The 16,889-nt window shown below is 46.0% G+C and overlaps 1 protein-coding gene across 1 annotated transcript in view; it reads right to left on the bottom strand.

Annotated features, from left to right (window-relative positions):
* The window catches only part of Tesk2 (testis-specific kinase 2), a gene marked incomplete in the record, with an annotated part of 134,585 nt that overhangs the window by 8,245 nt on the left and 109,451 nt on the right, over window positions 1–16,889 (bottom strand). The window contains 1 exon segment of the mRNA XM_005398714.2: window positions 3,410–3,556. Coding sequence (XP_005398771.1) covers window positions 3,410–3,556 — 147 coding nt within the window.

Genomic DNA, 16,889 nt, shown 5'->3' with positions numbered 1-16,889 from the left:
GAGGCTGAGGCAGGAAGATCATAGGTTCAGTCCCACCTAGGCAATTTAGCAAGACCTTGTCTCAAAATTAAAAATACACAAACAGTGCCAGGCATGGTGGCACATACCTGTAATCCTAGCACTTAGGAAGTTAAGGCAGGAAGATTGCTGAGAGTGCAAGGCCAGCCTGAGCTACAAAGTGAGCTCCAGGCCAGACTGAACTGCATAGCAAGACCCTGTCTCAAAAAGACAAAAAAAAAGAGAGGCTGGAGATGGAGCTCAACCACAGAGCACCCCAGGGTCCAATCCTCAGCACTGTCAAAAGAAAAAGACAATTGAGCCCAGGCATCATCTCTTCCAACAAAGCTTCTCTGCTCCCACACAGTGGGTTAACTGTCCTTTCCTCAATGTTCTTTCCCCTTTTCTCAGCAGTGAAAGTGTGTTTCTATAGTCCCTTACCCCATTAGACTGTAAGCTTTAGGAAAGCAGAGATGCCTTTAAGAGGGGGTGGTCTAGAAAACATTTCCTAAACTCCCCCACCACTCCCCCACCACTCCCCCATACCGGGAATCAAACTCACGACCTTGCGTTTGCCAGGCAGGCACTATGCCACTGAGCTAAATCCCCAGCCCCGCATTTCCTAAACTCTTAAGAACTAAAGTATTACCTACTTCCGTCTGTGTGATAACCAAAGAATTATAAAACAATGCTGTGCATTGTTCTTTAGTTATTTCCCAACAAGTCTGTAAATACCTCTTTGGTCAGAAATTCTCTTTTGCTAATATTCCTACATCCATGAAGCCAGACACAGCAGAGTCATGGAGGGGTGGGGGAGGTATCTGTGTGGCTGGAGCATAACTTGTCCCAAACTCCCTCTGCCTCAGAACTGGTGGTCGAGTAGGAAGCAAAGGTTTTGATTTCAGTTAGCTATCTGAAGACAGAATGTCAGTTTAAGGCCCGCTTTTTTATTTTTTTGTCTTTTTGAGACAGGGTCTTGCTATGCAGTTCAGGCTTGCCTTGAGCTCACTTTGTAGCCCAGGCTGTCCTTGAACTCGCAACGATCCTCTTGCCTCAGCCTCTCAAGTGCTGGGATTACCAGCCACCATGCCCGCCAAGGCTGGTTTTAAAGTTGGTACAACCCTACCTATGTGCCTCAAACACAGTTTCTAAGCACAGAAGGCAGTATTGTTAGTGCTGGTTTTCTGAAACATTTTTGAGGAAAAGAAAAGGCTGATGAAGGGATGAGATATCACCTTCTAGGACTCGACTGTCCAAATGTCCAACCCTCACAGGTACTAATAAAGATAAAGGGCTCCTTACAATCAGGCTCAACTGGTTCCCCGCTGCTACTTGCCAGTCCTGTGCTCCTGCGGAATAGTGTAGCTGAATGCAAACAGCACTGCCACACCAGGCCCTACAATCACCTCCGCAATTTTTCTGTATAGCGGTTTATAAACCAATAGCCAGGTCCCTCGAGAACAGTAATCCTACCTAACACACAAGAACCACTCAAATGTGAGAAGCCTTATTGGCTTCAGCAGTACTAGCTGCTTTTGGTCCCCTTGGAAATCTCTTCTTACAACAGCCTCCCTCCCCGTCCCTCCCCATTGTCTGGGACAGAGGGGACTTTGGAGAGTATGTGCACATGCGCGCATAAAATATGCTGGGGTGGCGAGGGAAATGACAATGGTTCTGCGCAGGTACAAGACTCCAATACTGGCTGGGGGTATAGCTCAATGGCTTAAGTGCTTGCCTGGCAAGCCTGAGGTCATGAGTTCGATTCCCAGTACAAAAAAAAAAAAAAAACCCAAGACTCCAGTACACCTCCTTACAAGTCTTCAATTGGGCTTTTGGGCAGAAGTCATTGGATGTGTTAGCTCCTCATCAGTGATCAAACAATCTTAGTGATCAGCATGTGATGGTGGCACGCTGGGCTGTTTGACCCTGAGGTGCCTGCTTTATAGCATGGGCAATGTGCTCAGAAAGCAACTGTTTTTCTAACCTGGTCACACAGTAATTTGGACAACAAAAGAATACTGCAGAGACCAGCTGATGCCAAAGAGGAACTGGCATGGTAGCAGAAACTCAATCACACAGAGAGAAAATGGGTCAGTACATTCTAACTCATTGAGTGTTCAGAAACCACATTCAAGTGACTACAAATCACTGGACTCCCAGGGAAGAGCTACTTTTGGGAGGCCATGGGAGAGAAAACTGATAGGCTCAAGAATATCTTAGTGCTGGGCATGGTGACGCACGTCTGTAATCCCAGCATTTGGGAGGCTGAGGCAGGAGGATCATTGCAAGTTCAAGACCAGCCTGGGCTACAAAGTGAGCTCTAGGCCAGCCTGAACTGCGTAGCAAGACCTTGTCTCAAAAAAGTAAAAAAAAAAATCTTATCCCTTCGCATGTTATCTGCTCTGGTGACACATTCACGAGATTAAAATCAAATGTGAAGGCTCTCAAGATGTATGTATTGCCTGGTTCAACACAGAAGAGCACCTCCTTTGAGCAGATAGAGGCTTTCTAAGGACTAGCTATAAAGAACAGGGAATTACAGTCAGGCAAGGAGGCATACACCTGTGATCCCAGCATTTGAAAGGCTGAGGTAGGAGGACTGATGTGAGTTCAAGGTCAGCCTAGGCTACACAGCAAAACCCTATCTCAAAAACAAAAACAACAAACAAACAAAAGGGTGAATAACAAGTGAATTATGTCCTCTGTGATTAAATGTTAAGCCTGTAAGAGATCTCTGTATTTCCAAACTCATTAATGACTAGCTTCTTTCCCTTTTTTGCTGGTGGCAATATTAAGAACTGAACCCAGGGCCTTTGCACTGAGCTACACCCCTAGGCCTATTTTATTTTTATGCCTGTAATCCCAGCACTCAGGAGGCTGAGGCAGGAGGATCGTTGTGAATTCAAGGACAGCCTGGGCTACAAAGTGAGCTCAAGGCCAGCCTGAACTGCATAGCAAGACCCTGTCTCAAAGGAAAAAAAAAAACAACAGAGGCTTAGCTGGACATGGTGGTGCATATCTATAATCCTAGCACTTGGGAGGCTGAGGCAGGAGGACTATAATGTGTTAGAGGCCAGCCTGGGCTATACAGTGAGACTGTCTCAAAAACTTGGAAGGAAGGAAAGAAGGAAGGAAGGAAGAAAGGAAGAAACGAAGAAAGGAAGAAACGAAGAAACGAAGAAACGAAGAAACGAAGAAACGAAGAAACAAAGAAACATAAGAAAGAGTCTTGCTAAGTCACTAAGTTGCCCAGGCTAGGCTCGAACTTGCCCTTTTCTTGCCTCAGCCTCCCAGACTGCTAGAATTACAGGCATACGCCACTATGACCCACTAATAATTGGTTTCTTAACACAGCTTTCTGGGTAAAAGAGGACAGTGTCTCTCAAGCCTTGCACAAGTAGAGCCTTCGTACCTTTGATGTGAGGTCCCGATGGAAAATGCCTTTAAAGTGAAGGTAGCTGAGGCCCACTGCTATGTCATAGGCCAGTTTCACCCTCACAGTCCACGGCAAGTGCAGGTTGCTGTCCAGCAACTGTTCCAGGTTCCCAGAGTTGATATACTGCAAAATGCAAGGAAAAGCCAGCTACTATCTCAGAAGTGATTAGGTTGGTGGCAAAACCACTAGACAGTAAACGCCTGGAAGACAGAGATTATGTACTTGGTTTTTTCTTTTGTAGCACTGGGGACTGAACCAGATCCTTCACACTGAGCTGTATCTCCACCTTTTTTTTTTTTTGAAGCAGGTTCTTGCTAAATCACTAAGCTGTCTGACTGGGCTTAAACTTGCAGTCCTCTGGCCTCAGCCTCCCACAGTGCAGGAATTATAGGCATGGACTACCACATGACTCTGTAGACTTCTTTTAGTGTACTTAGTAAGTTAGCAAGAGCTTATCCTGCACCCAAGCATTTGTAGGTGCTTATACACAAAGATACTTCCTCTGAAGGATCACAGTCTAGGAAGGGATACAGAAACCTAAAATATAGTTATGAAAAGGTATGACTGCATTATGAAGTCTGAGAATAAAGTTCCTTAGTTTCAGCATGTCAGAGAAAATAAAGGAGTCAGAAAGGATGACCTGGGGCAGTGATGGCAAATTTTTTAGAGAAAAGAACCCAAAGCGCAACCCCAAACCACTTATGTATCACAAAGCACAAGTGATCATTAAACCTTTAAGTTATCATTAAACCTAAACAGTTTTAGTTTTAGTTTACTTTTTTTATTTTTTGGTACTGGGAATTGAACTCAGGACCTTGTGCTTGCCAGGCAGGTGCTGTGCCACTGAGCTATATCCCCAGCCCTAGTTTTAGTTTAGCAAAAACAACTCATACATTAACATCTTTTGTCTTAAAAGAAAAACAACATGCAAACCATATGCTCACACAGTGGGAGCAGTATGTGCACTTATAGCATTCAGGAACTTTATTTATTATGGCTAAAGTATAAGGTTAAGAGAGACAGGAAGTGGGACTGATATGGTTTGTTAAGATATATGGACTTTAGCCAGGCATTGTGGCACACACCTATAATCCCAGCACCCAGGAGGCTGAAGCAAAAGGATCACCTGTGTGAGTTCAAGGCCAGCCTGGGCTACACAGTGAGTTCAAGGTCAGCCTGTACTACATGGTGAAACCCTATCTCAAAAAAATAAAAAACTGCCAGGCGTGGTGGCGCACACCTATAATCTCAGCACTCAGGAGGCTGAGGCAGGAGGATCTCTGCGAGTTCGAGACCAGCCTGGGCTATAAGGTGAGCTCAAGGCCAGCCTGAACTGCATAGCAAGACCCTGTCTCAAAAGACAATTAATTAATTAATTAAAATAAAATAAAATAAAAAATAAAAAGACATATGGACTTTATCCTGACTCTAGGGAACAAAAAAAGCATTTTAAGCAGTGAAGCATGTTGGCCATGTTTGTTCTTTTTCCATATTTGCTTTTTTAAAAAAGATTATTTTAAAAATGGTATGATAGGTGGATTAGGGCACAGATTAGAGAAGGGGCCGCAAAAGAAGAATCCTGCACTAACCCCGGTGTGAGAAAGGCATCTGAGTTAAGGTAACAGCGGAGTTATTAGAACAAGGCAAGATTCAAAATGTATTTAGAGGGCAGAGTAAAACAAAGCCCGTGACTGCAATGGGTTAGGGATGGAGCAATGGAAAGGTCTAGGATGGCCCCAGGCTACTGGTTTCTGGGTGTCATCATTAAATATCTATGAGACAGGGAAAGGAGCAGGTTTTAGGAGAAGGCGGTTAGAAGTTAGCGAGGTCAGCAAGGGCACACTGAATTACAGGTGCTTGGAGGACAACTAAGCTTTAGCAGACATGACCCTTCACCAGCTTAAAGTTTAGGAGCAGAGTGTGGGCAGGATATATTATACTTAGGAGGCAACAACATTGAGCTGAGGAGTCACTGTTGCTGAGTACTATAGGAAACTGCCTGGGAGTTAAGACATAAGGTAAGAGATCGGAACCCCAAGAAGCAGTCAAATTTAAAGAAAAAGGCAGAAGAAAAAAGCAAGAAAGTCGCCCTAAGAGGTAAGAGAATTCTGAAAAGGAAATAACCAACAGCATCAAACGCTACAGATCAAGTGAGATGTGGTAGAAAACGTCCTCTAAATCTGCAAGCATGGCCAGAGCAGTTCAGGGAAGGGATTAAGACCAGAGTGAGAGTGACGTGACCTGCAGAGTGAATCAAAGATAACGCTGGGGGAAAGACGACATGAAAATGTGCTCTTCCAAGAAATGCGGTTGTGTGTCATTCCTATACACCCGTGAAGCACTCTCTGCTTTATATAAACTGTAAATGTATTTACATATCAACAAGGACAACAGCTACTACTTTTGCAGCTAATACATGTATTTACACAGTGCTTATAGTGTTCCAGGCACTAGCCTAAGCATTTTATGTATATTATCTTATTTAATCTGTACAGCAACTCTATGAGGTAGGTGTACTACAGGTTGAATATCCCTGATCTGAAATGCTTGGGACCAGAAGAGTTTTAGATTACAGAGTTTTTCTAATTTCAGAATTTCTGCAAAACTTCATCCATATTACTCTCATTTTATAGAAAGCATTTAAAGGTTAAGCATTTTGCTCCAGGATACTCAATAAGTGGCACAGAAAGGCAGACAATACAGCTTGGCTCAAAAGCACTGAACACCACAGCATCTGAGTCAGAGAGCCTCATCCAGAAAGGAACTTACAAATAAATTTATGCGAGGCGTGGTGGCACAGGCCTATAATCCCATCACTCGGGAGGCTGAGGCACGAGGATCATTGTGAGTTTGAGACCAGCCTGGGCTACAAAGTAAGCTCAAGGCCAGCCTGAACTGCATAGCGAGACCCTGTCTCAAAAAGGCCCAAAAAAAAATTAATTAATTAATTCACTAGCCGGGTATGGCGGCGCACACCTGCAATCCCAGCAGTTGGGAGGCAGAGGCAGGAGGATCACCATGAGTTTGAGGCCAGCTTGGACTACATAGTTGAGAAGCTGCTTCAAAAAAGTAAAAATAAATAAATTTACTTAAACCTTACATGACGTATTATCTCCTTCTTTCAAGGGATAAAGGGGGAAATTTCTCTAAGTATAAAATTAATCTCAATACACTTTAGGGAGAGATGTTGAATTTACAAAGGACTAGGACACCTAACAGAATAAGAGGCGGGAGTTTGAATTATAGTCCGATTTTACCTCCTCATACCATTTAACTACGGACAGGTCAGCTGAAAATGATGTATACTGTTCAGTTTTCCCATCTATCAGGTATGATAACCCCCTGGATCTGCCTAACTCACACTGTTATTATAAGAAACGAAAAAAATATATGAAAGTGCTCAGAACAAAACTTAATGTCGTAGGAGCTGAGATTTTCCCACTGGGTAAGACAAGCACTGAAAGGAGCCAGTTGGGGGCAGCACCACGCAGCACATCAGATCCCTGTATCCCGCAGGTCAGGGTTCCCGAGGCAGGGAGAATGGCTGAAAATATACCTTCCAACGTCTAAAGGGGAAGCCTGTTGATTTACTTCATTCTGCCTGATTATCCACCTTTGGAAATCTCAAAATAGTCCATAACGAAGGCAGCAGCATAACGCCTTCTTTTTATTCTATTTGAATCTGCCCAAAAATTCACATTTGAGGTGTCCACTTGCTGAAAAGAAACTGAACTTGCAAACTCTAAGCTATATGGGCACCAAAGCGGCTTCTGCCAGGCAGGCAAATTTCCTTAGCTTTGAGATTTAGAACATCTGAAGGGGCAGCGGTCCCGTCGCCGGCGTGGAAGGCCGGTGTTCCCTCGCTCGGTGCCAGGCGGAGGCAGCACAGCTAAGAGCAGAGCACCTGCGCACGCCCTGAGGGCCTCGGGCCGTGACTTGGAACTGAAATGTGCCTGGGAAGGCTCATGCGCTGACACGGGGCTGCTGGAAGGCGACCAGACAGTGAAGGCTCCAACCTCACCAATACTCACCCACTGAGCTGCTGAGCTCACCGGCTTATTGGGAGGAGGATCCCAACTGGATGGGGGTGCGTCCCTGGGGAGTGAGGCTTTGAAGGGTACATTTTGTCCCTGGCCCCTTCCTGGTTCTTTTTTTAGGGGGGCGGTGGGGGAACGGGGAATCAAACTCAGGACCTTGCACTTGCCAGGCAGGCACTTGTGCCGCTGAGTTATATCCCCGGCCCCCTTCCTGGTTCTGCCTGCTTCCTAGTTGCCATGAAATGAGCAGCGTTCCTCAGCGATGCCCTTCTGGCACAGCACTTCTGCCCCGCCACGCGCCTCAAGGCAACGGGGCCACGTGACCAGAGGCCGAAACCTCTGAAATCATGAGTCAAACAAAATCTTCTCAATTGTTTCTTTCACGTATTTTGTCACACCAATCTAAAGCTGACTAACACACCTGGTAAAGCGAACGCCTTTGATTCTGACTCAGAAAAATACACAGGTAAGGCAGGCATGTGGTGCACGGTGGCGCAGACGGGTAATCTCGGCACTCAGGAGTCCAAGGCAGGAGGCAGCAATATCAGGGCAAGCTCAAGGCCAGCCTGAACTATCTAAGAGACCCTGTATACTCGCACGCACGCATGCACACACCCTGTTCAGCAATGTCTCTGAAGGCCTAAGAGATCTACAGGCTAGGCCAGAAAGTAGAAAGTGTGAAAAAAAAAAGGTGAGATAAGAGGAGGAATCATGCTGACTAATAGACTCTGGCTTTTACAGGCGAGATAAGATGGAGAAAGCACAAAGCAGTACCAGAGGGAGAAGCCAAATTTACAACCTTCTTTTTACAACCTGTTTTTTAAAACCCATTTCTCTTACTGCTGTTGGTGAAGCACTGGCACCGCCGAGAAGCCTCTGGACCCCCAGAAACCACAACTTCTCCCTGTCCCAAGACCTCTGCACATCTGCAGAAAGGAAGTTTGAAATCCGCCAACAAGGAAGATTTCTAGGTTGCTCCACGCTATGTGCCCATTAGCTAGAGCGGTCACTTCCCCATAACCAGCTCTCGGTGCAGGCTCAGCTGCGGGGCCTCTGAGCAAATCGCTCGGCAGGAAGCAAAGCCCAGAGCAACTGTCCCAGCACACTCAGCTTTCTTGGAGGGGACACCAGATGCTTCGCGTTCTATTCCAGAGAACTCCCCAGGGGAGTCCAGTGAAACAACCTGAGGCACTGGCGATACGTTCCAGTAACTTAGAAAAGTTTTAATGAAGTCAAAAAAGGGACAGATAAGTGAAGATTCAGAGAACATTCACTTATGAATATAAATTTGGATTATTTCTAGAAACACCTTGTTTTGTTTGAAATGGAGTTTCAGTATGTTGCCCAGGCTGCTATCAAAGTTATGGGCTCAAACAATCCTTCTTCCTTAGCTTCCTGAGTAGCTAGGATTACAGACACATATCATCATATTTGGCTTTTCTGTTTTTGTTTTTTTTGAGACAGGGTCTCACTATGTAATTCAAGCCGGCCCTGAACTTACAACCATCCTTCTGCCAGAAGTGCTCTTGAGTGCTGAGTGCCACCACTTCCAGCACGTCTGGCTTATTTCTACAATTCCAAACAATTATTCAGCACTCTCTCCCTTCCTACCATCTCTATATGAGGATAACAACCTCTCTGCACCAGGCGTGATGGTACACACCTGTAATTCTAGCACTTGGGCAGCTGAGGAAGGAGGATCTCTAAACTACACAGCATAACCCTGTCTCAAACAAACAAACAACTTTCTCTGTTTACATGAACATTATATGCCCCATGTTTAAATGTGCCTGAGACATAATACACGGGGTATACCTGGGCATGCTGGTACATGCCTGTAATCCTAGCACCTTAGAAAGCTGAGGCACGAAGATCGCAAGTTCAAACCTAGTTTACGCAACTAAGTGACTTAAACAATTTTATCTTCCCTGTCTCAAAATAAAATTTACAAAGGGATGAAGGCCCTGGCTCTGCTCTGCAGTGACACACACGTGTGGACGTGCGCATGTGCACACACACACACACACACACACACACACACGGGTATATAAAGGTGAGTAACACCTGCTTTATGCCACCTTAAAGAAGTTTAGTGAGAGACACAAGTAAGCAAATAATACTAATAACCCTGTATCAGAGGTAATACTGGGGGTATAAAAGTAAAGACTAACTCTGTTTGGGCATTTGAAAGGTTTCAAAGAGGAAATAACATTTACGCTGGATCCTTAAGGATTGATAGGAGTTATACGACGAAGCAAATGTTTGTATCTCAAATCCGTGTCTTGAAACATAATGCCCAAGGTGATAATTGTAGCAAGTAAGCCCTAGGAGGTGCTTGGGACACCAGGGTAGAACCTTCAGGAATAGGATTAGTGTTTATAAAAGAGAGCCTACACAGCTTTTATGGAAAAGTGTAACAGTTCCTCAAAAACAATTAAAAATAGAATTACCACGTGCTCGAGCAATTTCACTTCTGGATATCCATCCCAAAGAACTGAAGACAAGATCTCAGAGATATCCGTATACCACCTTCATAGCAAAATTACTCACAATAGCTAAACTAGGAGAAAAACTCATGTCCATCTGGTATGGTCCGGATCTGAAATGTCCCCCAGAGTCTCACCGAGTTTTTAGAGGACGGTGGGGTCCTGGGGGAGTGGATTCTGCACTGCCAGCTTTCTGCCTGGAGGCGCAGTCAGGAGGTGGGGCCTGGATGGAGGCCACAGGTTCTGCTGGAAGGGTGCATCCTAGCCCAGCTCCTGCCTCTGATCTCGGCTTCCTGACTGCCATGGGGAGAGCACCCCCCTCCGCCAGGCCTCCCACCCTGCTGCTTCTCCTTGGAGCCACCAACTAGGCCCAGACTGAAACCGTGAGCCAAAATAAGCACCTCCTCCTTTAAGTTACAGGAACTGGGTATTTCCAAGCAACTACGCTAAACGTGACACATCTACATAGTGAGACCCTGTCTCAAAAAAGGAAAGTCAAACACTGTATGATTCCCTCTTATGTGATGTACTTACAGTCAAAGTCAGAGCGAGAATGCAAAATGGTGGTCACTAGGTGGTGGAGGAAGAAGCAATGGGGAGCTGCTCAATGGGCAGCGTTTCACTTTCCCAAGACAAAAAGTTATAGAGGTGGATGGCGGTAATTGTTGCACAACACTATGAATGTATTTAATGCCACTGAACTGTACGTGTGCAACAGTTAAGACAATAATTTTATATGTATTTTACAGACGAGGGAAAGGAGAGGGTTGTACTGAGAAGATCTGTCCATCCCTCTATCCACCTACCTATAGAACACTGACAATCTGCTAGGTAACAACACAAAGGTGAGTGGGGCCAGTCTCTGCCCTCAGCTCACAGTCCAGATCACACCTATAGAGCTGACGGATCGTCAGCCAACAAACTCCTCACACATGACAGCAACACGACCAGACAGGCTACACAGCAGCACTCTAACGGTGGTGTAAGAACTGCTTGGAGAGGCCAGAAAGGACCGAAGGCTGCGCGAGCAGGCAGCCTTCAAGAACCGTCCAGGTAGGAGCTAACAGGTCTGAATAATGCAAGGCAGCAGGAATGGAAAGGAGGTTATATCTGAGAAGCATCTCAGAGGTCGAGTCAACAGGATCTGCTGTTTGACCAAAGGTAGAGTAATTAAAAGAGATAAGATACGCAGGGTACAGCAGTGCCAGGCCCACAGTGCACCGCTCGGGCTGCGCACTGTGCATACCATTATCCCTCCCCTAGCTTACTCCGCTAGCTTTCCAGTCTTCTTGCATCTTGAAAAGATTCAGCTGTTACTCCAATTCATCTTCCACAACAGAACCAAGATGATCTTTTTGAGCTGGGCATGGTAGCGCACACCTGTAATCTCAGTACTCGGGAGGCTGAAGCAGGAGGATCGTTGAGAGTTCAAGACCGGCCTGGGCTACAAAGTGAGCTCAAGGCCAGCCTGAACTGCAGAGTGTGACCCTGTCTCAAAAAGACCAACAAAAAAAAGATCTTTTTAAAATTCCAATATGAAGTCATTTGTGTTAAAATTATTCACTGATGCCCTATTATTGTTATTGGTTCTTTGGTTTGGTTTGGGTTTTTTTGAGACAGGATCTATCTATGTAGGCTGCCCTTGAACTCACTTGTGCAGCCCAGGCTGGCCTCAAACTCGCAGGATCCTCCTGCCTCAGCCTCCCGAGTGCTGGGATTACAGGTATGCACTACCATGCCCGGCACTATTATTATGTTATTAGAATAAAATGTAGAATCCTAAGCACAGCATTCAAAGCCTCTAACTTTTGCTTACAAAGATCTGAGCCCAGTTTAGCTGCATGTTTGTTCCCATTGCTGGTTCCTTTACCTCAAACACCCTTCCTCCACCCAGGCCTGGCTAATACTCATTTTTGAGGATTTGGTACCATTTCATGACAACCCAAAGGCATAGCTGGGGTAAGAAAGATGGTGTATGCAAAAGAAACACAAAGATAAGGAAGAGATTAGGAGTTACTCTTTTTTACTTTTTTTCCTGGATAAGTAAAGGAGAAGGGTGAAATGCACCAGTTAAAATGGGCAATTTAGTATAGTGCAGGCGTCCAGACTGCAAAGTGGATGTCTAGGGCTGAATCCTATCTCTGACAACTAGTACCTGTATAACTCCGGAGGCTTTATCCAATCTCTTTTTTTCTCTTTCTCTTTCTCTTTTTCTTTCTCTTTTCTTTCTTTCTTTTCTGTTCTGGGGTTGAACTCAGGCCCTCCACACTGAGGTACATCCCCAACCCTTTTTAATCTTGAGACAAGGTTTTACTAACTCACTAAATTGTCCAGGCTGGGCTTGAACTTGCAATTGTCCCCTCTCAGCCTCCCAGAGCTCATGAGATTACAGGCACGTGCCACCATGCCCAATTACCCAATTCCTTTAGCATACGTGTATAAAATGGAATACTTGTAGTACCTAACCTATAGAATTGTCATGAAGATTCAAGGAGTTGGTGTATGTAAAGTGTGAAGAACAAAGTCTAAGAAAGTTCTCAATATGTCAGTTTTTTCTTTTTTCTGGTGCTGAGGATCCAATCCTGGGCCTCGCATGTGCTAGACAAGTGCTCTACCGCTGAGTCACACTCTCAGGCCTGTTGTTTTATTTATTTTTTGTTTGTTTGTTTTTTTCCAGTACCGGGAATCGAACCTATGACCGTGTAGCCTGTTGTTATTTATTATTAGCGTAGAAGTTTGGAATACCAAGATGGAGCACCTACCGTTGATTTGGCAGACCTTGAGGGTTAATGTAAGTTTATAGGTAAAGATACAACATGAGCTGATGAAGACTGAATCATGTTCTCTAAAAAAGTATGTTCAGGTCCTAACCCCTGGTACCTATAAATATGTGAGCTTATTTGGAAATAGGGTTTTTGCATATGTAATCAAGGTAAAATGAGGGGTCAGTCACTTTTCTTCCCACTGGGACACAATGCACAACACCCACAACTTAAAGGAGGTGAGGTTCACTTTGGCTCATTTTCAGTCCGTGGTCGGCTGGCCCCAAGGCAGATGGGGCACAGGACAAGGTGGGGGAAGCAGAGCAAAGGGAGGAGCCAGGAGGGAGACGCACCTTTCAGCTGACTCATGCACCCACCTCTTCCCACCAGGCCCCCTTCCAACAGCACCCTCAGCCTCTGAGCTCCCAGGGGGACGAATCTGCTGCATACAGCACCTCCGCCATCCAGTCACCTTCCAAAAGCTTGGCCTCTGAGCGCATGTGGCTCTGGGGGGACATTCTCAAACTAACCCATAACATGGATTCTCAATCTAAATCATAATGTGGATTACCCATAACATTAATCCACTATGGCTGGTATCTTTGTAGAAAGAGGGAGGAGAGAGACACGTGGGAAAATGTCTATGATGTGAAATGTGGGACTGGAGGCAGGAACTGGTGTGATGTGTCTATAATCAGGAAACACCAAGGACTGTCAACAACCACCAGGAGCTAAAAGAGATAACAAAGTGTCTTCCCCAAAAGTCTTCAGAGAAAACATGGCCCTGCTAACACTTAGATTTTGGACCTGGAGCCTTCAGAACAGTGTCACAAGTGACTCTGTTATGGTTTGGGCGTTATTTTTGCAAGGGGAAACAATATAATACAGGACACGTACTTTATAAGATTATTTATCATAGTCACCCAAAGAGTGAAATACAAAAATAGTGCAGGAAATCTGTCCACACAGTAAGACCAAGGAATCCAGCTAAGGGCCTGGACCCCATGGTAATGTCCTCCATGAGTCCAGCTGAAGACCTAGAGCTCATAACAATGCCTCCCACGAATCCAACTGGAGGCCCAGAGCCCATAACAATATCTCCTGCAGGCCTGTTTCACAGATCTGCGCTGGGAAGGCCCAAAGGTCAGTGGTGGAAGCTAGAAAGTCTGTGCCAGCGGGACGAAGGATCTGTGCTAGCAGGCTGAGGGATGTACACTGGAGCCAGGAAGCGATGTTCAAGAAAGAACCAGAGCTCCCCCGAAAGGCACCGCAGCCATCCTCAGCAACAGTGAGGTCCAAGCTCTCCAATGAGTTCTTATCAGGAAAGCCAAGGCAGCAAGCTTCTCCAGCAGACCGGCAGTGCACCAACTTCCCCTCCAGAGCCAGGAAGCGATGCTCAAGGTGAGGACCAGAGCTCCCCCAAAGTGAACCGAAGCCATTCTCAGTGTCAACAAGGTCCCAAGCTCCTCAGAGGATGAAAACAGCCAAGTCCATCAGGAGAGCCAGAATGACAAGCTCCTCCAAAAGAACCAACAGCTCCTTACAGCTTCTACCAGCTCCCAAGAGCCTAACTACTTCTTCTCCAGTTCTGCCTCTTATGCTGCTGGCAACAGTCCTCAGGTGGGCCTCCCACACCCAGCACCATGCTTACTCAGTTCAGCTGGGGGTTGTAAGTTGACCACGAGTTGTCAATCCACTACAGACTCCTTTCCCCCTTTCCTTCCTTACTCCATCTCTTCCTCCTTTCTTTCCTCCCACTACCCCATTCCTTTTTCCCTCTCTCCTATCCTCTCCTTTCCTTCCTTCTCCCCACCGTCTTCCTTTCTTTTGACATAGGGGTTTCACTACCTCACCCAGGATGGTCTCAAATTCCTGGGCTCAAGTGATCCTTAGGTTTCAGCCTGCTGAGCAGCCAGGACGAGAGGCCTGTGCCACCACAAGGCTTCTGCAAGTCACTCATAGTGGAATGTTTTGTCACGGAAGCTCAAGGAAACTAATACACGGCCTAGACTGCATTTCAGAAAGATCATCTGGTAGCAGGACAGAGGAGGAAGTAGAGGCAGGTTGGGAGGGAACTGAAATGGCCAGATGAGATGTGAGCTTGAGTGACATTATGTGCATGAAAGAGAATCAGAAATGCAGAGGCAGAAGGATCTAGCAACTGAATGATAGATATCACAGCTGACAAAAAAGAGTCAAAGGCAACTCCGAGACTCCAAACTGAGGCAGTAATGAGTAGAGATCCCCGCCAGCTGTGGCGGTGCAGGCCCACAACCCCAGCACTCTGGTAGTTGAAGCAGGAGGATTACAAATTCAAATCCAGTAGGGGTAACTTATCCACTCAGCAAGACCCTGCCTCAAAAATAAAAAAGGGCTGAGGATGTGATTCAGTGTGAAGGCCCGGGGTTCAACCTGGGAGAGAGAAGAGGAGGGAGGGAAGGACAGACAGACAGAGAGAGAGAGGGAGAGAGAGAAAGACGGAGAGAACAGAGAAAGATCTACATTTCTGTGCCACTGGTAAGTCAGAAAAAAGCCAGAAGCGGGCGTCAGTGCTCAAACAGCCCAATCAGTGGCTCGCTGGACCCCTGCTCTTTGGATGGGACTTCTAGAGAAGAGAGCCTGAGCCCGACCTAGTTTTCGCTGTCGCCCAACAATGCCTTTGTGCTGGCCACTGTATGTTTGTTGGTTTGCTTCAAACACAAAGGCTAGCAGACATCCCATCCTGCTGGCTTGGTTGAAAGAAGAAAAGAAAGCTTTGTTACTGCCCTGGGTAACTCCAGGACATGCATCCCAAGAGCACCCTGTGGGAGGCTTGTGATCCAAAGGAGCCTCCTGTTCTCAGCTCGAGGATCCGCAGCCACTGCAAGCGCACATCTGTGCATCCGCCAAGGCCTGAGTTTGTCGCCGCACAGCCTCCCTCCAGGAGGGTCCCTCGGGCCTGCCTGACCAAACCGGCAGGAGCAGTGAGCTGAATGAAAGAAAACGTGGACACTAATTCTAGCTACACAGTAAAGGTTTTTACTAATCCAAAATATGTTTCAGAATACTGAAGTATTGCACAAGGTCCTGAGTTTGATTCCTGGTACCAAAAAAAAAAAAAAAAAAAAAGAATACTGAAGTACTTTGCCCTCCTCCCGCACCTGCATGCTCACCTATGCCCAGAATACTCTTTCTGGTTTGTGGCTTTGCCAACTTTTATTTGTCCTTCTACACCCAACTGGGGCCTCTTATTTGGGGACGCATTCCCTAATACTCCACCCCATACTTTGTGCCACTTTTGCATCCTCTGTATTTCTACTCTTGCTTCTCCAGACACAGCGGATGTAACTTTGGTGGTGTGGACCAGGTCTTTCTTTGGTAAATCCAGTATCTAGTGAACTGAGCAATAAATAGTTGAATTTTAAAAAAAAGCTGCTGAATGAATAAAATGCATTTAAATAAATGAAGGCAAGTTTTAAGTTCCCTCTTTCATTGGAAACTTTTTTTTAATTAGTCATTAAAACGTAATTTAAGGGCTGAGGGTAGAACTCAATAGCAGAGCACTTGGCTAACATGAGCAAGGCCCCCTGGGAACCTGGAACAGTTGCTGGACTGCAACCTGCACTTGCCGTGGACTGTGAGGGTGAAACTGGCCTATGACATAGCAGTGGGCCTCAGCTACCTTCACTTTAAAGGCATTTTCCATCGGGACTTCACATCAAAGGTACGAAGGCTCTACTTGTGCAAGGCTTGAGAGACACTGTCCTCTTTTACCCAGAAAGCTGTGTTAAGAAACCAATCATTAAAAAAGAAAAAAAAGAAAGAAACCGATCATTAGCCAGGTGTGGCAGCACATGCCTGTAATCCTAGCACTCTAGGAGGCTGAGGCAGGCACATAAACTTAAGAGACTGCAACTTCAAGCTCAGCCTAGGGAATTTAAGGACTTAGCAAAACCCTATCTCAGAGCTGGGCGTGGTGGCCCACGCCTGTAATCCCAGCATTCAGGAGGCTGAGGCAGGAGAATCATTTCGAGTTCGAGGCCAGCCTGGGCTACAAAGTGAGTTCAAGACTAGCATGAACTGCATAGTGAGACCCTGTCTCAAAAAGACCAGAAAAGGGGCTGGGGATTTAGCTCAGCGGCAAAAGCGCCTGCCTGGCAAGCGCAAGGTCGTGAGTTCGGTTCCCGGTACC

This window comes from Chinchilla lanigera, unplaced genomic scaffold (assembly GCF_000276665.1).
Source record: "Chinchilla lanigera isolate Chin_1 unplaced genomic scaffold, ChiLan1.0 scaffold00063, whole genome shotgun sequence".
NCBI lineage: Eukaryota > Metazoa > Chordata > Mammalia > Rodentia > Chinchillidae > Chinchilla > Chinchilla lanigera.
Note: the sequence above shows the minus strand (reverse complement) of the source record. Positions and strands in the feature narration are given on the sequence as shown.